This window comes from Bos indicus, chromosome 7, assembly GCF_029378745.1.
Source record: "Bos indicus isolate NIAB-ARS_2022 breed Sahiwal x Tharparkar chromosome 7, NIAB-ARS_B.indTharparkar_mat_pri_1.0, whole genome shotgun sequence".
In the NCBI taxonomy this organism is placed as follows: domain Eukaryota; kingdom Metazoa; phylum Chordata; class Mammalia; order Artiodactyla; family Bovidae; genus Bos; species Bos indicus.
The window spans coordinates 62,367,614-62,391,353 of record NC_091766.1 but is presented as its reverse complement, the minus strand read 5'-3'; the positions used below and the strand labels follow the sequence as shown (position 1 = coordinate 62,391,353).

General features: G+C 45.8%; 1 protein-coding gene across 6 annotated transcripts in view; it reads right to left on the bottom strand.

Moving 5' to 3' along the window:
* Window positions 1–23,740, bottom strand: part of SLC36A1 (solute carrier family 36 member 1) — a 100,386-nt gene that overhangs the window by 37,601 nt on the left and 39,045 nt on the right. For 5 of the 6 annotated variants that reach the window (XM_070793877.1, XM_019965272.2, XM_070793874.1 and 2 more), the window contains 4 exons: window positions 21,387–21,485; window positions 17,691–17,857; window positions 13,997–14,166; window positions 627–5,069 (listed from right to left, as the gene is read on the bottom strand). In XM_070793877.1, coding sequence (XP_070649978.1) covers window positions 4,798–5,069; window positions 13,997–14,166; window positions 17,691–17,857; window positions 21,387–21,485 — 708 coding nt within the window. In that variant the 3' untranslated portion in view covers window positions 627–4,797. Of the gene's footprint in view, window positions 1–626; window positions 5,070–13,996; window positions 14,167–17,690; window positions 17,858–21,386; window positions 21,486–23,740 lie in introns of those variants that run through there. The other variant, XM_070793876.1, reaches the window with a different exon arrangement.

Sequence of the window (23,740 nt, the reverse complement as noted above, 5' to 3'; positions counted from 1 at the left end):
AGAACATGTGTGATCGTGCAGGCTGGCAAGTTCAGAATGTACATGGCCAGCTGGTGATTAGAAACTCTTGGGCAGGAGTCAATGCTGTAGTCTTGAGGCAAAATTTTTTCTTTCTCAGTGAAACAACCTCCATTACGCTCTTGAGGCTGTTCAGCTGATTGGATGAAGCCCACACACATTTTGGGGATTATCTTTTTATTTAAAAGCAACTGACTGTGGACATTAACCACAACTACAAAATGCCTTCACGGCAACACCTAGGTTAGTGTTTAACTGAATAACTGGGTTATTCAATACAATCGCCCAACCACCTTGACACTGAAAACCATCACGCCTGTCCTGGGTGGTCCTCTGACATGCACAGAGGGGGCTAAGAATTCCTACGCAAGCTTTCAAGAGAAGCAGGAGTAGACTTAGGAAGAGCAGGATTGTCTAACAGAAAAGTAACTACCTGCCCTTTCTCAGGGACTCTCCATCCATAGGTGGGTCTGCTGTTCACACTACTCCCCTAGATGAGTTCTGTGACATAAACCTAGAAACATTTTGACCTAAGATCCAGTAAAGGGATCTGAGTGATCGGGGGAAAAAAAAGAGACAGAGAGAAAACGAAGACACAGACTCCAAGCTCTCAAAAATAAAAAATAAAGCTCATTTATTAAGGAAAAGTTTAACACATGATCCGTGTGCAGAACCCAAAACAAAATCTTCATGAGTCCCTGCATGACCCGCATTTCTACACGTACCATTCAGAACGTACACATGCACACAGGCACATGACATACACGGGACTGTCTAGTTATCAAGACCCGCTGGATGGCAGTTTTTCATTTTCCTCTTGGTCACACATCCACTAACATGGTTTACAACAGAGTCACATATTTTATTGTTCAGTAAATTTCAGTAAAACAAAACCACTTCCACAGCATCACCTTGATTGAAACAAAAGAACATGGCTGACAGCAGGCAACTTCACCATTACTCCCCACCGCGACTCTGGTAACCTCAGCTCAGCACCATTTATGTCCCCTGGCCAGAGAAAGACCCGGGGATTAAAGGACAGGGAAGAAATGTCACAGGCTGATGCCGTGAGTGCAAATAGCTTTGCAACTAGCAGGACTGTCTAAAAGTATTAACCATGATTTCAATATAAACCGTACTCTTTCCTTTCCTCTTAATGGTCTTGGAGATGCGTAATGTACCTTGGAAAATTAAATTCTAAGGCAGACTTGGAGCCGACTCCTGTACATCAAGTCAAGCCTTTTTAATTTTATTTCCACCAAGAAGCAGCTTTGTGTTCTGAGCTAGGTAGATGCCAGGGCTCACCTGAACATCCAATCAGCCATGAAATAAAACAAACTGATACAGACTCCCTTGCAGTGAGTAGTGAATAAAGAGAGCTGTAAACAGACATAAATTGAGATTCTGCACTTCCAAAACACATGAGGCAAACATGTAGTGTTAAACAGAGATGATGTTCTACAATTTAGGAAGGGAGAGATTTGAGGGAAAAAAAAGCCAGGCAGGAGAACAAGGAGGGGGAAAAGATTTTCCTAACATACCTGTTTGGAGATCATCACTTTAAGACAACTTTGCAAACTGCAAAGTTTGCCTTTCGTGGGGGTAGAGGGTAAACGGTGAGCATTATCAGCCAGTAAATCTGACTGGAAAGGTGACTGACAGAGGAGTTAAGCTGCAGGTTCTAGGCTAAGACACACCACACAGTCACATCCATCTGGCCAGGGTCTGTGCACATGAAGGGCTCTTAGCAGCACAACATAAATATAAATAATGCCACTTGTGAATGGTACAACTTCTAGAAAAAGTGACGAGAGGATGCCAGGTCACGCTGTTCCCAGCAAGAACCTGCATTTAAGGAGAGGTATACTGCCTGCAGGGAGTTGGAAACCTGCTCCTGATAGTGGCGTCTGCAGGAAGGAACAAGGGGCTCTGAGAAGCTACCTCTGGGCTGATGGAACCTGGGGCCGCCCTGGGGAGGCTGGAGAAGGACACAGAGTGAACAGCACTGGGCCAGAAAGCCCTATCGTTTACCTTTGGTCAGAAAGATGTGGCCCCACATCCCTGCAAGCCTTTGCTCTTTTGTTCCCTGATTGGTCTCCTACTTATGCTGGGGCTTCTTCACCAGAGACTAAAGCAGGGCCCAGGGAGAGGCTGCGAAGGAAGCAGGGAGGGAGCCCTGACTGAGAAGCCCTGTGGGCAGCAGACTAAGCTTCCCTGAGCTGGGCTCGCCAGCTGCTTCTGTAAAAGGAAGGGCTTCTTCCACTAAACCATCTGGCCAACCCTTTACTCGACAACTGACTGCTGTGCAACTGCACAAGCAGGAAGGTCCCCATGGCATCCACCTTGCCTGGGTCTCCTGAAGCAGCCATGTGATCAGGCTGCCCGAGAAGAAAAAGCACAGGAAGCTATCGAACAGGGCAAGGCCAGGCCAAGCTAGTTTCCTGAAGCCCCAAGGCTGCAGCAGTCTCTCCTACATACCAGGTTCCCTGGGCAGGGGCCCTGAAGCAATAGACATGGGGCCAAAAGACCTCAGGATCGTGCTGTCCAGTTGTCAGGTCCCAGCATCCCAGACTGGGTCTCAAGAGCCGCCTGGACAGGACTGCCTCTAGCTGTGCCCTGAGCACACAGAAGCCTCCACCGTGGAAGCTGTGGGTGGGACACATGTCTGAGCCCTTAATAGTGGCCCACACCTTCTCGATGGAAACAAATACTCAGGACCGCTCTGGAAAGACTGCTGGAGCCTGGGCTTGCAAATGGGAGCTAAAGGTTCTTGAAGTTACACTTTGGTAACCAGAAGTTACTCAGAAAGCTTGAGGCTCCAGAGGGCAGGGCCACTGCTACCTCCAGTTAGAACCCTGGTCACATGAGCACCTGTGAGTGACCACCAAAGAGCCGAAAGAATGGGGGAAAGTGTTCACTTTCCTAAGGGAGACCAGATCAAAACTGACTGCATCTTCCTAAGTGAACAAATGATTAAGTAGGTCAGGTGTCACTGAATGAGAGAGTCTGGCTTTGGAACAGAAGAGAAAGAAAAAAGCTGGGGCTGTGAGGGTGGGTCCCAGCCCCCAAGAGCTTTGGTGAAACACAAAAAGTAAACCCCTGATAAAGGAGTGCTGCTCTCCCCACTTTCAGGTAAGAGGCTGGCAGGGGTGGAGGACAGCACGACCCTGTTACCTACACAGGAGCATGTGCGTGCACACACACACATACACAACTCAAGAGACGGAGATTCAGTGAACAGCCTTCTGTGATACCTGTCACACCAAGAGGGAAGAGGCAGCCGACAGTGCAATGGACATTTCCAAGCCTTCTCTGCAGTTTGTCCCCACACCTGATGGTTGACCTTGAGGTGAGTCAGCCCTGAGGCTGCCTCTTTTCTGATACCCAGGGAGGCATGCGGGGTTGGGGGTAGAGGGACAAGGGCACGATTAGTGTTCAGAACACAGGAGACCGAAGTCCCAACCAAGTGGTTCCGTTAGAAGTCCAGATCCTGGAGGCAGCTTGGGGCTGGGTACTTTGCCCACCCGCCCTGTCCTCCAGGGCTTGTAAACAACCGAGCACCACATGTAGTGTCGGACCAGCTGCTGCAAACTCTGGGAACTGCCCTTCACACTGGCCTCAGCTTCTCGTTCACAGCAAGAGTCGGGGTGTCCTCCTGGACGCTGCCGTGCCGTCTGTCCGTCAGGAGCTGAGGTGGGGAACAGGTCTGAATGCACAAAGCGGCTGTTGTCTAAGCCTCCTATGGAGAGAAACCAACCCCACGTCGCCATTCTTCCCCTCCGCTTCGTGCAACATCTCCTGAGTCCTTCCTGCCTTCTCAGGAGGAAATCAGGTTGGTTGACGGGAGGCAAGGTCCGTGACTCCCCACAGAGGTCCGCACTTCGATGGTCCTGACTAAAAGCTCTGGGGTCCTCGGCCAAGGGTGCTGAGGGCCTCCGTAGACACCTCCTGGACTCAGTTTCCTCTCAGAGGGAGGAGTTGAGTGAGAGTTTACTGAGGAAGGAAAAAGTTGCAAATAGGCCCAGATCTAGAGACAGAATCTAAAAACAAAAGCTGGTTTTAAATAAAATATAAATATTTTCAATTTTGGCAGCACTTGATATCTTTCAGCACTTCGAGCAACTAAGATAACAGTATCGTGACCCATGCGAGGAAACCGGAGAGGAGGTGGTGTTGCCAAGGGTCACGGCAAGCCAGAGAAAGGCCAAAACCTCTAGCTTTGGGGGCTGGTTTTCAACTACTAGGTAGGCTCCACTACTGGGCGGAGACTTGAATAGGCAGGAGAATACTGAGGTAAAATATTTGGGAGAGAGCTAAGAGGTGGGCTTGGCTTGATAAAGAGGGGCATGCCCACATTATTTCATCTAGGCTTGGCCCGGGCAAGGAGAAAACATGAGGTGACAGACACTGAAATGTTTAGATAAAGTGAATTGTGCAACAGGGATAATTTGGAGAGGTGGGTCAGAAGGAGAAAGGCAGGCAGTGAAGGGAGGAGGTGGGATCAGGGAAAAGAGGTGAAAAGTTCTGGGTTAAAATAAGTACAAATAAACAGAGATGGCGCTGCCGCTAGAGGTACCTCCCATGCAGCAGCGAATCTGCTGCCCACGCCCTACCCTGTCTTCATCCCTACCTGACCCAGGGTACCTAGGAGCCAGGTAGGGGTTCCCAGACAGCGACCTTACCTTCCCCCAGAGTCTGGACCCTGCCTGAGGCTCTGGAGCCAGGTGCTGGGGGAACACACAGGGTGGAGTGGGCTGGTGCAGGGACGCACCCAGCCTGCTATACAAAGGCACTGGTGGAGTTGATGAAGATGGGAGCGCTGCTTGGCTGGATCAGCTCATACAGGGTCAGACACGTCCCTACCACAAAGCCCACGAAACCCAGGATGCTGATCAGGGCGTCCTTGACAATGGTGATGGGGCTCATGCCCTCCGAGTAGTAGGTGGTGATCTCCAGGAGGGGCGGGATGATGAGGGCCAGGGCACTGCTGCTCACGGAACCCACCAGGGAGATGACCAGGTCCAGGCGGGGGATGAGGATGGCCAAGATGCCTGTGGGAGAGAGGACACGCCTGTTGAGGACCACCCAGAGCTGGGAGAGACCGCCTTACCATTCAGCAAATCTAGCAAGTCCGTCTCACAGAAGGGGGAGCTCCAAGGAAGCCAAAACATCATCCAGCTCAATTTCTCATTGCACAGATGAGAAAACTGATGCCTGGAGAGGTGGCATAACCCAGGACTCACTGCAAGGTAGGCAGAACTGGGATGGGAACCCAGATCTCCCAGCTTCTCCTGTCACAGTCTGTGACTTCCATCTTTCTGAGGAAAAGGAGCCAAATTACATCCCAGGGCAATCTGGTCCTACTAAAGGACAGTGAGTGGAGAGCAGAAAAAGAGGTAGACCTTTTCTGAGCGACTGCTCATCTTCTTACCCCTGAGGGTACCTCTGACACAAACCTCTCTACTTGAAAGACAGGAAATGAAATGGTGGGAATGGGGGGACCCTCCTTCTGAACAATTCCATGTAAGCCCCATGGCATAGAGCACTTTCACGCAGCGAAAAGAAGCAGATCTGTGTGCAGGCTGACCTCAAGAGCGAAGCCCCCCATGATGACTGCATTCCTGTGTTAGGACAAGCCGGTGGCTTCCAGACCTGACACTTAGCCCGGGTGTATGTGAAGAAGGTGCAGAGATGATAAAGATGAAATGAGGACTGCGTGAGGAAACGCCACAGCTTTCCATAGCACACCAACACCTGTACCACCAGCCAGCTAGTCAGACAGTGCTGTTTAAATCCAAGCAGAGGACTTACTCCATTGCCCACTGACCCTATGACTTCCCCTAACTCAGCTCTCCACTCGGGGGGCGGGTAGTGGTGAAGGCCAATGTTTCATAGGTTTATTGAGGATTATGGGCTCTGGAATTGGGCACTAGTGTTTGGACTCTGGCTCTGTCTTGAGTGACACATGGCTCTTTTCTACTCCCCAGTTTTCTTATTGATGAGATGAAGATATAAAAGCTCCCGTGATGATCAAAGGAGGTTACAGAGGCACTTAACAAAAGGCCTGGTGTACACCAGGCACACAATACAGTTAATATTATCAGCAGTAGTGTATATTTCGTTGCTCATGGCAAGTGCACCGTTAATAATCAAATTATTTTGATGAATCGTCTTCCCCATTGCTGGGCTCCGGCCAGCAGTTCTGAGCATTGAGACAGTAATCCAGAGCACATCTATCTCCTCCCTGATCTCTATAAGAGACTCACACTGGACACAGTAGACTCACACTGCTAACTGCTGCTGAGGGTTTCAATTCTACATTCATTTCATAAAGCAGAAGCGAAGTCCAACTGCTCTGAGGAAGGCATCACAGTGGTGAGACGCCAGAACTTCTTAATCCTGTGCAACCAACTGTACCCTCCAGATGGACTATTGGAATCAATTGCTGCTTCTTTGGGTGAGCACCAGATGAAAGCAGGGGCTACATTTAGAGGCCAGGTTTTAAGAGAAATACTTTTTTGCCTGGAACACCACTCCATGCGGGAAGGCAAGAGGCAGGCTGGGAACCAGGATAAGCAGAGCCACGTCACCCGTCTCACATTCACTCACTCTGCAGTCGCGCCGTACAATAACGCCACTGTCACTAGCTATCCAAATCTGAATGAGCTCGGTCCCTCAGTCACACCAGCCACAATGCAAGGACTCAACTGCCACCTGTGCCTCCTGGCTACTATCCTGGACAGCACAGACCTGGAGCACTCCCATCATGCAGAACGTCTACTGTCTAGCAGACGGCACTGGGAAACAAGCACTCGCTGAGCTGAATTCGCCTCTGCTCCATAGGTACAGACCTCCACAACATTATTATGGTCTCCACGAAAAGACAGCCCTGAAGAATTTACATGATAGAAAGTGACAGAACTGGAACTAGGGCCTCAAGCACCTGATTCAGTAACATTATAGACCCAAAGATCAAGAAAATACAGAATGGTATGAGCAGGAGGAGGGAGAACAGGGGATCTGGCTGATCAGCAGAAAGATCCTGTCTGTGAAGAACTGAGGGGTTCAGATACCAGATTAGCTTTCCCAGAGACACACCACAATCATGAGGTAGAAAATCCAGTACAGGTCAGCCATGACCCCTCTCTGCTTTTCAGAGGACTCCAGACAAGGATTTTGAAGCCTGGTAACAAAAGGAGGTACAAGGAAAATGAGTTTCAGATCTGCCTATGCTGCCCAGGGTTTTACAACCTCAGGGCAATCCCTTCCTCTTTCTTTCTTCTACATTCAACCTTCATGGCAATTATCTCTGAATACCCTCACTGTTCTGAAGCCTTCAGAGTCTACCAAAGGTATAAGCTTTTAACTTGTTCTGCAAGTTTAAAATAGTCTGTTTCAGCCTTCAGCTATTTCTAAATAGAGTTGATGATGGCCCTCAAACCGTCAGGGTTGAGTTTGGAGGAAAGTTGGAAGTGTTTGTAGGTTGATGACAAAATGATGCTCTCATCACAGAAAACCTAAGACAACAAGAGCTGATCTGCTGTGTGACCTGGAGTAAGACACTTGCCCTCTCTGGGGTCTGGATCTCTCTGCCTAATGTTTAACCACACAGTGGTGGCTCCAGATGTTTCAGTTCAGGTGAGCAATGGGATGGAAACAGCTGAGGCAGTCATCAGATCTGGGCCTTGGAAAGGCTGGTATAAGGGTGTGGTTAAGGGTCGGGACTCAAAATCTAGGCTCCAACCCACCACTGACCAGTCAGTTACTTAACCTAGTTAAGACATCTTCCCTACTGCTAAATAGGGATGGTCAAATGAGATCATTCAGGTAAAGAATTTGGAGTACTACACACATAACAAAGGCCTCATAAATGTTAGCTAACAGCATTATCCATCCCTGCTCAGGAGCAGGCTGCGTGTGACTTGGGGTGTGGAATCAGCTCCCATTCTGAGCCTAACTTCATTTACCCATGGAGTAAGGTGACTTCATTAACACTGGATAACTTGCATTGCACTTGACTCTGAAATTTTAAGCAACTGCACAATGCAGATTTAGTCACTTGGGAATGTGTTCTGGAATATGTCCCTCAATTCACTGTCTGGGAAGTACCATGTGCTGCTCCAGAGTGATACAGCTGACTGACAGGATTCCATCTTAGAAGACATGGTCGGGCCAAAAATGTAACTTCTAGCCCCCCTGCCCCCGACTAGGGCTTCCCTGGTGGCTCAGTTGGAAACAAATCCGTCTGCAATGCAGGAGACCCAGGTTCAATCCCTGGGTTGGGAAGATCCCCTGGAGAAGGAAAGGGCAACCTACTCCAGTATTCTTGCCTGGAGAATTCAATGGACAGAGAAGCCTGGCGGGCTACAGTCCATGGTGTCACAAAGAGTCAGACACGACTCAGCTACTAAACCACCGAGTCGCTCTGGTTTTGTACTATAAAAGGAAGTGTGAGTTATTCCTCCTGGTCCCCAGGATGCTCCAACCACTGAAGAGAAAGCAGGCGTTTATGCTGAGACAATAAGTCCCTGGAGGAGACAAGTCAGAGGACCTGCCCGGCCCCTCCCAGTGCTGAGGGTCTGTCCTCTCCTTTCCTCTTGCGTACTAGCCTGGAGGACAGATGGGTACTTCATGATATGAGCTAAATGGAGTCATGTGCTCCACTCTGATAAGAATTAAGTGAAAACAGAAAGAAACAGAAGCTTGCGAGATCAGAATCTTTTCTCAGACTGGATGGAAATGTTCCATTTCATCATGACTTTAAAATAGCAACCTCAAAACTTGTTCTTGACTTGACTACTGATATACAAGATAAGTATGTTTAACACAAATGTCCTTAATAGAGGTATTTTTTAAAGGGCAAAACTTTAAAAAGCCAGGACCACAGGGCTGCAAAGGGAGGACCCTCTTCCTGTCCTAGCTTGACCAGATACACAGTTGAACCCTAAATGCAGCCCGACACTGGAGAAACATAATGAGGGGAGAAGGCAGGAAGAATGAACTTCCCATTAGTTAATATGCTGGGGGAGGAGGAAGGGAGAGGGACCCAAACGGAGGACCTAATAACCAAGGCCTCTGTTTACCAAACACCAGGCAAACTCAGTTCAATTCAGTCGCTCAGTCATGTCCAACTCCTTGCGACCCCATGGACTGCAGCACACCAGGCTTCCCTGTCCAGGCAAACTAGATTTCACTAATTCCAGAGATGGGAATCAGGTACTCAGGAAAGATATGGGAGCAACTAAAACCTCTTCTAACACTGAATGTCTTTACTCCATGAGTTAAAGCCCTTAAGAAAGAGAAATCCAAGAAGGCAGATACCTGAGGAAGCAGCCAACTGGGAACCCCCTCTCCCTGTGCTGTGCTGTGCTTAGTTGCTCAGCTGTGTCTGACTCTGCAACCTCATGGACTATAGCCCGCCAGACTTCTCTGCCAATGGGAATTCTCCCGGCAAGATTACTGGAGTGGGTTGCCATGCCCTCCTCCAGGAACCCTCTCCCTACTCCCCCACAGAAAGAGCATCTCACATAAAGAAGGTCAAAGACAGCCCTCTCCCCACTGGCAGTTCCCCAGCCCCCTGCAGCAGCCTAGCTATGACATGAACAGCTTCGCTGTTGCCCTGAGGACGAGCAGATCACATGATTAGTCAAGAGGGCTCCAATGGTATTGCAAAACATCTTCCTTTTGGGTTAAGAGACACTGAAAACGTGATCTTTTAACTGCTGAAGCAGCAGGAGGCCAACGGCCATGTTCAGAGAAGGAACTGACTGGAATTCTGAGCCTGTGGTTTTAGACCACAACAGAAAGAGCTGACTTACGCACAGAGCAGAGAAAGCACTTAAGAGACAAACACGCTGACAGAAAGCCCTTGGACACTTACAGCTCCTGTGTCCAGAAGTGCTTACTGCTGTTTATCACCATTAGTGTAGATGAAGCTCATCTGTGTGACTCTCAAACGGCTAGAAATCTGTCTTTAAAATTAAACACAGTCTTGGACAGAATGTATAATTTCCTTTAGTGGGAGCATAAATTTTAAAAACAATATAAAAACAAGGAAAACCACCTACATGTCCACTGAAGGAGTAGTTAAGTAAACATGACCTACCGATACAATGGAATACCATGCAGTCATAAAAAGTATTTCCAAAGATACGCACAGTCATGAGACAATTTTAAACCAAATGCCAAAGACAAAGTCACATGTATATGAGGACTGCAATTATTTATAAAAAGCGCCCACGGGGATTAACACAGAAGATAAAATGCAAAAAAGTTATTTTAAGTCACTGGGATATTGGGAATTTCTTTTTCACTTACTCTAGATCTAGACAATCTTCAAACGCTTTTATTACATTAACTTTTTTTGGAGTAATATTTTGGTAGGAATTTAAAATCAAGCTCAAAGTACTAGTGCAGAATGACAGAGTTTTAGACATGAAGTGAGGGGATCCCTTTCACATCTTACAAATGAAGAAACTGAGGCCTCATGACCGAGCCCGTGGTGGAGATTGGGGCTCAGAGCACAGTTAGTGCTGCTGCTCTCTTTCTTTGTAGCTGCAAGACCGAGATGTGTGGGAGGCCAAAAGGGGTGGAGAAAGCCGCTTTGTTTGGACCTGGAAGCTTCATCCTCTAAAGAGTCTGGCTGCTTGGACTGCTTTATATTCTAGGCTGATACATCTCCTAACTGAGATGGTTGTACTGCTATTCTGTCTTCAATAACAGGTTTATGACATTCTCATACCTAACTGAAATAAAATGTGTCATGTGGCAAATGCCACAGCAGATCAGTTCAAACCACTGGAGGACAGGTTAGCACCTCAAGGAATCCAAAGAAACTACTCTTTGCACATCTCTGGCCTCTTTCAGGTGGAGCAGCCTCTCCCAGCCTCTCCTACACAAGGTCTGGACATAAGGTGATCTGCTAGGTCTGCATGGCCAAACATATGGGCTGGAAGAAACTACTGTCCCATATAAAATTGTAACAAAATGAGCACCAATCTCTGACATGCATATTTTTCTTTCCTTTCCTCTCCAAAAGTGTGAAATAAAGCATCAAAAAAGTAGACATGGTCATCTTTGGCAGATGGGGAAGAGTGGTTGAATTCTAAGTGGAAAAAAAAATGAGGCTGAACCAGATTTTCCTGCTTCCCTTGGGGATGGAGGGTGAGGAGGTGGAGAGAAAGTTGGGGAGAAAACAAGAAAATAGCCCAAACAGCAATAATACAAGCTGCCATTAAAATTTATGGGTGTAAATGAAAACAGTTACATCAAAGATCTAAAATCATATACCAATTAACCTTTGGCCAAAGGATCTGAAGTTACAAAGATACAAAAACAAAATGAACTTAGATAAATGCAATTAAGTTGGTGCTACAGTAAAATACTGCTCCCGAATCCCACAATAACTTCAAAGTCTCCAGGGACGGCAAGAGAGGCTGAGCACTCAGAGATGAAGGGGTTGTACCCTTTAATAGGATGACGATGCAAGGTCAAGTCACAAGAGATCACAGGAGAAAGGGAAAACAACCCACTGCGCTTGAAGATCAAAAGCAGCTCGTATCCTCTGAGCATCACACCGCAGAAGGGAGGTGAGACCCACAGACAGAGCCAGGGAAAGCGAAGTGAAAATCAAGAGGCATTTAAGGATAGCATGAGGTCTGTGAGTCAGGATTGCTGGATCCCGCGGGGTGCAGCGGAGAGGAATCTGGCAGGAAGCGAGACATATGCTACCGGAGGCTGAGCCAAACTTGAGAAGAAAATGGGGCGGTGAGAGGAGCCAGGGCCAGCTCAGTGCCCCAGCTCTTCCAGCAGGGACAACACACGTACACAGATAGCCCTACTTTCTCTACAGTAACCACTCCGAAACAAAGCCCATTATTTGAGCTATCCCTATCCTTTCTTCTAGTATCTGTTGGACTCAAGAATCGGGGCCTTAGAGTTGACATTATGAACACCGTGCACATGGGTGCTCTCTCCTCAACACTCAGATCTAATTCCTCTGTAGAGGAAATACACATGCTTGATCAAAGCCTCCAGGGTTGCCGGCAAGAGACAACAGTAAAATCTAGGAGAGTACAAGCCTCTGATCTTATCACACATTCAGGTGCTTTACTGGAAAGTCAAAGCTGTACCCTGCACATTCCTTCCTTTCAATCACTTTGGGGCAGCAGTGGCCTCCAGGCAGTGGGCTGTTTTCCAGGCTGGTCTAAGGAGATAGCCCAAAGGGCTGTCCAGTTAAAAATATGAGAAGTCAGATTCCTGGTTGCCATCAGCTCTCTGGGGCTGGTGAAACCAAGGTGTGCACTCTGCTACCCAGGTCCAGCCTACAAGAACGCCTCAGCAGGAGAGCTGCGCAAGATTAAATAGGAAGGTCTTCAGGTCTCAGCTCCAGTGAGTTCCTTCCATGCAGACCTGGGACACTGAGCTTCCACCCACTGCCCTAGAAGTAACATCAGGAAGGTACCTGTAGGTGGCTGGGGGAGGGCCACCCTGGGATGGGCGCCAGTCTGCTCCCCACATCTACGTGGGTGGAAGGAAAGGATGACAGCCTCTTGCTCGCCCTGCTCTTGCTAACAGTCAACCAATGAAGTCATTTCAAACTTTCCAGACTATGAGCGCACGTTAGACAACTATCAAATCATTCATCCCTAAAACACTCCATTCTGGTCCAATGAACAAATATCGTATATTAACACATACATGTGGAATCTAGAAAGATGGTACTGAGGAACCTGTCTGCAGGAAAGGAATGGGGATGCGGAAGTAAGAACAAACCTGTGGACACAGCTGGGCAGGGATAGAGTGGGACGAATGGAGACAGCAGCGTAGACATATGTACACCATCATGTGTAAAATAGCTGGTGAGGAGTTGCTATACAACACAGGGAGCCCAGACTGGTGCTCTGTGATGACCTAGAGGGGTGGGGGGTGGGGGAGGGAGGCTCAAGAGGGAAGGGATACATATATAACTATGGTGGATTTGTATTGTTGCAACCAGAAACCAACACTACGTTGTAAAACAACTTTCCTCCAATTAAAAAATAACTTAAAAAAAAACTAATTAAAAGAAATATAGACCAGCTTTACTTCAAAGACAGAGGCTTGGACTGCATACTTTAAGGAAAGTTCCAATATGATAAGCAAAGATGTCTCTTTTCCCAAGAGAGTAAAATGTTTAAAAAAAAAAAACAACTAACCATGGCCAAAAAGAGACATACATCTGTGATTCAAGTATTTCAATTTAGAAAGAAACTGTAAATCTCTTAAAATTTAAATTAGATATTACAGACCAATTTATTCAAGAATTATTTTATCAACTTCACAGGAGCTTCAAAAAAATAATTTATTTTTGAATTATACCAGTTTTAACCAAGAACAAATAAGGCGCTATCTTGTCTCTCAGCTCACACTCCTGGTATGTAGTCAGAAGAGAGGAATTAAATACAAAGTAATACAGCAAACACCTAGGGTAGTCAACAGAAATTTTCTAAGAAACACATTTTAGGGAGAACACCATCCAAAAGTATCTAGAATAATATCAGGCAGTCTCAAAATGCAATCCAAGGAATAGACTGTCACACTGAAAACATGATTATTTGAAATAAACAAAGATACACCTGCTATCAAAGAACTTACAGTACTCATTATGCATGTGTGTTAAATGGATCTCTTTTAAACTTTTGCCATATTTCATACAGAATAATTGCACCCGTTTACGAAGCATCATGACCATTGCCATTACATTTTAGGCTGTCTCTATAAAGAAACTACCACTCCCGTTCCTGTATCCTTTAGAGCATGTCTATAATCAATTCAGTCCCTCCGCAGACATGCCTCAACTCTGATGCTGAGACAGTGCCCAGAGTTCCCTGCTCACACAACACTGGCTACGACACAGGCCCTCTCTCACAAAAGCCCTGGGGACTGGGCGCCCTCTGGGGAGAAAACAGACAAGGTAATGATCTTGTCTTCTACTCACATGTCAGACAGACCAGCACGGTGCGCACGGAGAGATCTATCACCAGTTCACAGTGCTCAGGCCCACGGGCCACAAAGAAGGGGATGATGATCTCGGCAGGGACGTAGAACTGGAGGGCGTAGGTGAAGAAGATGCCGACGGAGTAGAGCAGCTTAACTGACTGGTACAGCCTGCAGAGAGAGTCGAGACACACTCAGAGCCAGCTGTGCACACTCACACACCCAGCAGTGAGAGTGCAAAATGGCTCTGTGGTGATTTGGCCATATCTCTCCAAGTTACAAACGCATGTCTCCTTTGGATGAGCAATTTCAGGTCTAGGGATTTATCCTATAGCTATACTTGTACATGCACACATAAACTTACAGGAAAAATATGTCACTGCAGCTCTAAGTCTGAAAGATTAAAGAGTTCCAATGTTAATCGGTAGGGAATTGGTTAAATAAATCATGGCACCCCGATGTGCTCAGGCGTGTCTGACTCTTTGTGACCCCATAGATTGTAGCCTGCCAGGTTCCTCTACCCATGGAATTTTCCAGGCAAGAAACTGGAGTGGGTTGCCATTTTCTACTCCAGGGTATCTTCCCGACTCAGGGATCCAAACCATGTCACTTGCATCTCCTGGATTGGCAGGTAGATTCTTTACCACTAGCGCCACCTGGAAAAACTGGCATTCCCACAGAAGTGTTCAAAAGTAGGAGAAAGAACTCCGGTGCTGATACGAAACTACCCCCATGACATAAATTGAAGTGAAAAAAAGCATGAAGCAGAACAGTGTAGACAGTATGGTACCCACTGTCTAAAAAAGGAAAAAGAAGGAAAATCACCCCCTTTCAGACACACGTACATGTGACATTCCTATATACGCCAAGTATCTTGAGGAGGAAACACAAGAAACCTCTGAAATGGAAAATTGTAAAACAGGGGTCCTGAAGAGCCAAGTGGAAACCTAATATTTTCTGTATGCCTTTTGAACATTTGGAATCTTTTCCACGGGCATATGGCCTTTAACAAATAAAAACAGAGACCAACATGACATGGTAAAAATTAATAAACAAAACATTTTTAAAAGGCAAGAAAAAAAGGAGTAAACAGCAGGAAAAAAATACAATTCAAATGCAACAAGCCTTTTCATATCTTTCCCATCCAACGCGGTGCTCCCAAGAATCAGATGGTGACCACACAGAATGAATAGGCAGGAACAAAAGCCATCTTTCCATCCCACTAGGGCTGGCTACGATCCTACCACTGCTTCATGGGAGGCTGCTCAGAGAGACTGCTAACCTACCATGGGACACGTCTATCTTATCCCAGACCTAGGACAGTGAAGAGTAGAAAAAAGGTCTGATCAGTAAGTATTCAGATTTGACATGCCCATTAAAGAGAAGGCCATCCTGCCCCTAAGCAAAGTTCCACTTCAAAGAAGACCCTCATGCATTACCAGCAAGAAACTGTGGCCTCCCTCCCTTGCTGGAAATCTATTTAAAAGTGGTGATTATAGGGACTTCCTGGTGATCCAGAGGTTAAGACTTCGCCTTCCAGTGCAGAGGACGTGGGTTCAATCCCTGGTCGGGGAGCTAAGATCCCACATGCCTCAGGGCCAAAAAACCAAAACATAAAACAGAAGCAATATTGTAAAAATTCAATAAAGACTTTTTTTAAAAAGTGATTATACTGTTCACGGTGTGCACTGACTTTCTCTGTGGTTGAACTTAATACCTAGAAGATGTTCTAATGCTATAAGCAGGAGAACACCCTGGGAGAGACTGAGATTGACAAAAGGTCTTTTGCTTCAAGAATACATAATTAAAAACCCTTTGGGAAAAAACCAGCTAGCAGCTCTATAATTAAACTCAGTGCAGCCCCAAAGCCTTCTGGAGTGCTGGGAAATCTAGATTCAGGATAGCCACCTGCTGGGACAGCCAAATAAATCATACCCAAAGGGAGGCAGAAAGATTAGGGGACCTGGGGTGGAAACATCAGAGGAAAGAAGACAGATGCTCGCCTATGGCTTCAGATTATGTCGGCTGCTTCTGCTGCTCCTGATCCATTTATCTTCAGTTATGCTGAGCTATTACTTGACTCTTCTCTTTTGAAAAGGCATGAATATTTGGAAATTGAAAAGCAGGCATTAGAGGGAAAGAGAAAGACTTTTGGGAGAAAACAGCCCACTTCAGGGTTACCACTTGTCTGCTGATCAGGGTGACCAGTATTAAACACTGATCCTACTGAAAAAATACTTTTCTCAATTTCCTCAGTCAGTCCTTGTACAATGCCTCACCCATTATACCTCTAAAACCAGGCCAACCTGAAAGGTTATTCTGATCCCTAGGGCATTCGACAAGCTTTACAGCATCTGCTCACGGCTGCTGTCTGCAATGAAATTTTAATCTTCCAAAAAGAATTGCTGCTTAGGACACACCCTCTGACATTTACCTTTTCGGGAAGGATTTCAGTATGTCTTGGTCGTTCTCTGTAATACAGCAATCATGACTTAGGGAAAGTGAGATACAGAAGAGTTCCCAGCCCATGGTGAGAGGCTCGCCTGCACCTGCGCACGGAGCAAGTGACAGTCCTGGGACAGGCACAGCAGAAGCTGCGGACCAGGCAAGGCTGCCCTCCGCTTTCCTTATGTATCTGGAAAGGTTCGAGGTCAGTGGACTGGATGCTTGACCCTTCTGGGCTCAGATCTCCTGGGAGAAGTGGCACCATCAGTCAGTGGATCAATCAATCCACGAGGCATCTGTCTCCATCAGAACGACTCATCCAAACAAAGTACAAAGCTCAGCACCATCCTATTCTCCATAGTGCCAGTACAGCAGTACCAAGCTCACGCATGTTATTTGATCTGCATGACAATTCTGACAGAAATGACTAGTCTTAGTCCCCAGAAAGGGGAACTGAGGCAGTGGGAAGCTGTGACCTGTCCAAGGCTATAGAGAGCTGGGACAAAGCAGATCACCTCTATCCTCTGTGCTCCAGTGGCTTTCTGGTGAGCTCTCCTCATTTATAAAGGCCTCACCGACTCAGCAGTTAGTCCTCCCTTTTCGTTCAAAAAATCTTCACTTGGTTTTGACTGTATGCCAGGCATTGTGCCAGGGGGCTGGGGTAACATGAATGAAGCTTATAATGTAGGGAGAGCACGGCACAGGTAAACAGACAACCACAACACAATGGAATAAGGACTGGGACAGGATCCTCATGGGACCCCGCGGCAGCAGAGAGGAGGGCCACTGACCTAGACTTGACGTTTCAGTCGGTGAGACATTAGAGAATTTCTCAAACAGAGTGACTCCCAGCATGAGGCCTCTTCACTGAGAAGGAGCTAGATGGGGGTGGAGCTAGAGCCTGAGCGGCCCTCACTGCATCTCAGGGTTTCCTCTTCATCGTTAAGAACTAAGGGAAGGTTCTGTGCCCTCTCAACAGGGGAATGCATGACGGGACTGAGGGTTAGATGGCTCCCACAGGTAAGAGGAGAAGAACAGATATAAGAGTCAGACTCAGGCAGGGAGACCAGCCAAAAGGCTTGATGGGCAGCCAAGGAGGATGGTGCTGATCTGGGGAATGGGGGCACGAAGGGGCTAAAGTGAAGTGGGCTGATTTAAGAGATAAGAAGGAGGAAAAATACACATTATGACCCTTACTGATTTTTTAAAAAAAAACCAGTGCTCCTAGGATTCTCTCCTTCCCTACATACCAACAGTTGGGCAGGTTGAGAGTTATGCTGCCTTGGATGTTAGCTCCAAAATGCAGGTAACCCAGAATCCCCAGGCTGACATAGAGGGCAGTGACGATAGCCATTCCCACATAGAGGATGAGCGAAAATTTCTTAGGATCCTTCATTTTGTTTTCAAGGGGCAGAACCTAGGAGAATAGTGAGAGATGAGAAAGCACCATTAATGGCCAACAACAATAATCAAGTAATATTCTCAGAAAAATGTAACCTCTCTTTTTTTCCCCAGAATTTCCCCAAAGCCCACCTGTTGTTTACTAGACAGACAAATGTAAGCTGTTCATCAGACATTATGCTTGCAGATTCTGGGAGACGGTGAAGGACAGGGATGCTGCAGTCCATGGGGTTGCAAAGAGTTAGACACAACTTAGCAACTGAACAACACTTGCCAAGCTGGAGGAGCTTTGGAGCCTGCTGTCTAAGCAGGAAGTCCCAAGAGGTATGGTGGGCAGGCCTGGAAGCCAGGACTCCTGTTGCAGGTTGGCTCTCTGCCTCCTGTGGGTTGGGAGTGCTTTTTGCACCCTGAATGCACGTGCACAGCACCCAACAAGCCCTCTCCCATCATGCCCACTCAGCATGATGAGCAAGAGACCCAGCGGTGGCCCAGGCCAACTATACCTCGACTGAGATCATGGCTCTGCTAAGCTGTCCCAAGAATGCAAAATGCAGGTCAAGGAAAACTGCCACTCCAGTTCCCAGAAACTGTTTCCTTACCTCAAAAGGGGTGGGCACTAGCAGTGACAAGTGAAACCTCCAACTTAGAGAAACTGAGGTGCTAGGGGTGGCATGACTTAATAGAGGATCCTGGAGGCTGAAGTTTGTGGAGATGCATAACAAAACCCAGTTTTCAGACTCCTATTTCAAACCACTGACCCTGCAGCCTCCTCCCTCACAGCAGAGGATTTTCTTTAACATTTGCTAAAGCCAAGGAAAGGCCTTTTATTTGCAGTTTTTTAATACTTAAAATTTTATTATGAAAAAGTTTCTAAAAATTCTATTGAAGTATGGTTGATTTACAAAGTTGTGTTTAACTTCTGCTGAACAGTGATGTGACTCAGTTATACATATTCCTTTTCGCATCCTTTTCCATTATGGTTTATCACAGCATGTACTTCCCTGTGCTATACAGTAGGGCCTTGTTGTTTATCCATCCTACACATAATAATCTGCATCTGCTAATTCCAAACTCCCTTTTCCCCAACCCCCACCTACTCCGCCCCCGGTAACCACAAGTCTGTTATATTTGTGAGTCTGTTTTTGTTTCGTAGATATGTTCATTTTAGATTCCATATGTAAGTATCTTTATGACTTACTTCACCTAGTATCGTAATTTCTAGTTGCATCCATGTTGCTACAAATGGCATTATTTCATTCTTTTTAATGGCTAAATAATATCCCTGTGTGTGTTTATGTGTGTGTGTATTCATTATCCATTTATCAGTTGATGGACATTTAGGTTGCTTACATATCTATTGCGAATAGTGCTGTTATGAACATAGAAGTGCATGTATTTTTTTCAAATTTTGTCTGGGTATATATGACATGTATAACCCACGACTGGGACTATTAGATCATATGGCAACTCTATTTTTAGTTTTTTGAGGAACCTCCATACTATTATGAAAGGCATTTTATGAAGAATGGTTCATACAGGGAACAGGGAAAAGACCAAATGTGCCTATGACTACCTTCATGATCTGCTATCAACCACATCTGGCTGGGCTGTTGCAGGAAAAGCAACTTAGGGAAACATCTATCTGGCCCCTTCCTCTGTCTTTGATCTTGTCATTGTGCCCATTTTCCACAAGTGCCTCTGGCCACCAGACAGAGCACGTCTCAGCCAGACCCACCGGCAGACGGCAGACACCATGAGCCTGCTGTTGGCCCACAGCTACCGGGTACATCACAGCTCTGCATCTCCAACTGACCTTCAGCATCCCCCACACCAGATCAAGGGGCTCAAGCTTCAGTTGATCCACAATCCAACAAGAAACAGTTTCTAAACTTTCCTTTGGTTTCTTTCTACGGGGAGTCTTGGGAGCCAGAGGACAGGGAGCCCATCTCCTTCAGGCCAGCCAGTCTGGACCAGGGGTGCAGAAACACAGAGAGCACGGGAAAGCTCAGTGAGCCCAGAGCTTTTCCTGGTCACGCCCAACAACCCTCAGATCCGGCCTAAGAGTCAAAACAGCCATATCTCTATTTTAAAAAGAGAAAACACCAACAAATCTTGAATTAACAGATAAAGACGGTAACAGAATGACTTTATCTGAGCCCCTGCTGATGAAATGAAGCAAAGAACAACTTCTGCCCTGTGCTGCTAGGGAGAGCTGATAAATTCAGCACAATGTTCCTTAAGAACCCAGGGTCCCTGGGCATCTTTCCACATTCACTCAGCCTCTTCTTTCCAGATCTGAGTGCTTCAAAGCTCTTTATCCTACTGTAATATGGGTCCCTTGAGGCCTCTGCCTGAGCAGCAGGGAAACCATACATGTTTGTGAATCAAGGTGAGATGTTCTTCTTGGGCAATGAGAAGCCCCAAGGGCAAGCACCAGGGAAGGTTTAAAACCTCAGAACAGTCACATACACCTGCTCACTCAAAAAGTCTCTCCCATGATGTTACGAGTCATATTAACACATTCTATTGACATCATCAGGGCAATTCTCAAATCGTGACAAAAAATGTCCACCTCTGAGGTTTTCTTAAAAGTGTATAAGGATGCTCACCTTATATAAAGAAAACCTAGACGGTGCACCTAAATGAGAAGGAAGTCCAAATGGGAGGGTATATGTATATGTACAGCTGATTCATTTTGCTGTTTGGCAGAAATTAACACAACACTGTAAAGCTCCAATGAAAATTAATTTTTAAAAAGTGTGTAAGGCGACAGAGCAATCAAATAGGGACAAAAAGATACTCCATGAAAGGAGAACTGTCTTCCCATTTCCTAAGCCCTAGGCTAACAGCTTTCTTCAGAAAAGAAATCTGGACCTTTATGATGAAAAACACAAGTAAAAATCTAATTAGGTACACCCGAGGGACAGAGTCCTCTCTTTAGGGGAAATTGGTGAAATCGCAGCAATGATGGAGGAGCTGAGCTAAGAGTGAAGGCTATTGGTTTATGCATGGAAAATACAGCTCAACAAAGTTTCAGGGCAGAGAACTCACTCATATGTTTATTGATTTAATGATAATATCAATACTATTATTAATGAAAATAAAAATTATTGAATGCTCACCACATGTCAGGGATTATTTGAAGTATTTTAGACACGTCTCATTTAATCCTAAAAACTATTAACACTAGGCTCCCTTTTCAGAAGCATACAATGAAGAATCCGAGAAGGCAAGACCTTGCACAAAGTCACATAGGTACTCTTTGGCAGAGTTGAGCCTAACCCCAAATTGGTCCAGCTCTAGACCCTGCATTCCAATCTGTCACCCACCGCTGCTTACTGCACGCACAGGAGATGAGTGTGCAATAGACAGGCTTGAAGGGAAACAAAAACTGGAGCTAGGAAACTTCAGTGGAGTCTCTGAAATGCTGTTCATTAAATGGCCAATAAACCTTAAAGACAATTTCTAGGAGCATTTCCTCAGCATTCCTTAAAATGGACCTTAAGAACACCGAGGGCACCAGAGAATCACGATGCATCTCTTACCATCCCGATGCCTTCAAATGCAAAAATGGCCGTGCCAAAGAACAGAGGGTAGGTCTTCCAGGAAGCCACCAAGGGGAGGTGGCTGGGGTCTGGGATATTCTGAAAGAGAGAAAACAAAATAGAGCAAAGGCTATACAGAGATGCATGATTTCAACCCCAGCATCAGACCGGTCAAACCTTTCCTAAATCTAATATTCTCTTAAGGGAAAAAGTATGACACTATGACATCTCAGAGATAATTTGGGGTTGTGTGTAGCCTTTCTATTTTTCCTTCAAGCCAAGAAAAGTCTACTTGCTTTGGGGAAACTCAAATGTTAGAGACTATATAAAAAGAATCACATTCTTTCACTAGGTGATCCCATCCCCAGAAATATAATCTGACAAGGAAAAGATGATTAAAATATGAAGAAAATTGAGCAAAGCCTTTGAATGGTAAGCAGCAGCAAGCCTAAATGTTCCTGAACATCTGTCTGTTAGTGTACTGCACATCAACTAAACCACACTATTGCACTATTATGCACTGTCTAAAAAGTACAATGCAGGATAAGTAGTACATGAAAAACTGCTAATGAAATAATAGTGAGAAAAATATTTTAAAATTTTATATATTTACTATGATACAATTACATAAACATTCCACACAGATACAGCTGGAAGAAAAGGTGGTAGGTTTTTAGATGAGTACTCTTCTCTTTTATCTCTACCTTCCTCTCTTTCTTTTTTCAAAAATTCTGTGAATCAGTACTTGGAAAATATTATTGACAGGCACATGACAGCACTATTGGTACAAAGGGGGGGAAATAGCAAAAACAGCATTTTAAAAAGAAGGCAAATAAAAACCAAGGCAACTGATAACGGCAGGTACAATGTACCTAGCTAGCTGACCAATGGCAAGATTCCCCAGTGATGGCCAGTATCGAAGGAGCAGGACTCAAGAGACAAAAGCTGCCATTCTTTCAGAATTTGACTTTTAGATTTAAAAATGTCTTTAAAACTGCCTTTTACAATGTTTTAAACCTGATTTAACTATAGAGTATCTAGATAAATATGGAGCCTGTTCTAACAGTGTGACAGAATAACATCGGAGGACAAAAAAGAGACCTACTACTAATCTCTATAGTAGGTTTCTCTTTGAAAGATTTCAAACCAATTATATTGATACTATAGTCTCCTTAAAATATGAAGAATTTTTAAAATGCTTTCTTTTCCAAGCCCCTGCTAAGAAACCAGTTAGATCTCTTTATGAGAAGCACTGCAGTTCCTTGAATGAAGCTGAGACTAGTAAATATTTTTTTTTTTTGATGAAACATGATGGTAAGATTGTCCTTTAATTCCCTGAGTCATAGTATAACTAGAGTTTCTGAAAACTGCCCAGGGTCATACATTGGGCTGAGACATCACAGAGGGAATTTCAAAATACACGTCTGGGGATACTGGTGTGAATGAGACCAGCAGAAGAAATTTACATACTTAATGATGGCTACTGCCTTATACCCCAACCAACTAAATGGAAAAACTTTTAATTTGCAAAAAACGTACAAATTAAAATCAGGTCATTTTCAACATATTATCTCCTCATTTGCACCACATTATCATGTAACTATAATACTTTTTGAGAAAATGTTGTTAAATGTACATAAGAATTGCTGGATGTACTCCAATTTTAGGAATATTATTAACTGCGAAAAAATATGTCTCAGAATTAAGGATATCCGTGGTGGTCCAGTGGTTAGGACTCCACACTCTCACTGCTGAGGGAATGGGTCTGATCCCTTGAGCCTCCAGGTACTGCCATAAAAAATAAAGAAAGAAAGAATTAAGGACATGCAGTGATGAATTAAGGACGTGCACTGGGAGCCAAAACAGTTACTTGGACTCTGCTCAGAAGTGCGCCATTTGTCACACATGTGATGAAGAGACCTGCTCAGGTGGAAGGAGCCAAGCGACTCCCTCCAATGGTGTGAGTCTGAGGAGCAAGGGCACCAGCCACGCACATGCTCAAGGCTAGGAGAAAATTCAGGAACTTTGGACATTGGGGGATTTATCAAGACAAAGAGGGAAAGATACCAACAGGGGACAGCAGTAAGAGCAGCGACAAAGACAACCAGAGGGACAGCTTTAGCCATGTGCCACATCAACAAGAAGCTGCTGGCCACCCAGCCAGACCACATTCTCCCCTCTCCAGCCCCGGGAGAGAGCACTCCCGGGTCACAACACTCCTCCCCACTGAGCCCAGAGGCAGGCTCAGAATCGCTCTCGGGCCTCAGCAGGGCTGCCTCGTCCAAAAGCGCAGGTTGTACTAGGCACAGACAGACCTCTGGACAGACACTTCTCTCAGCTGGGACTGAGATGCT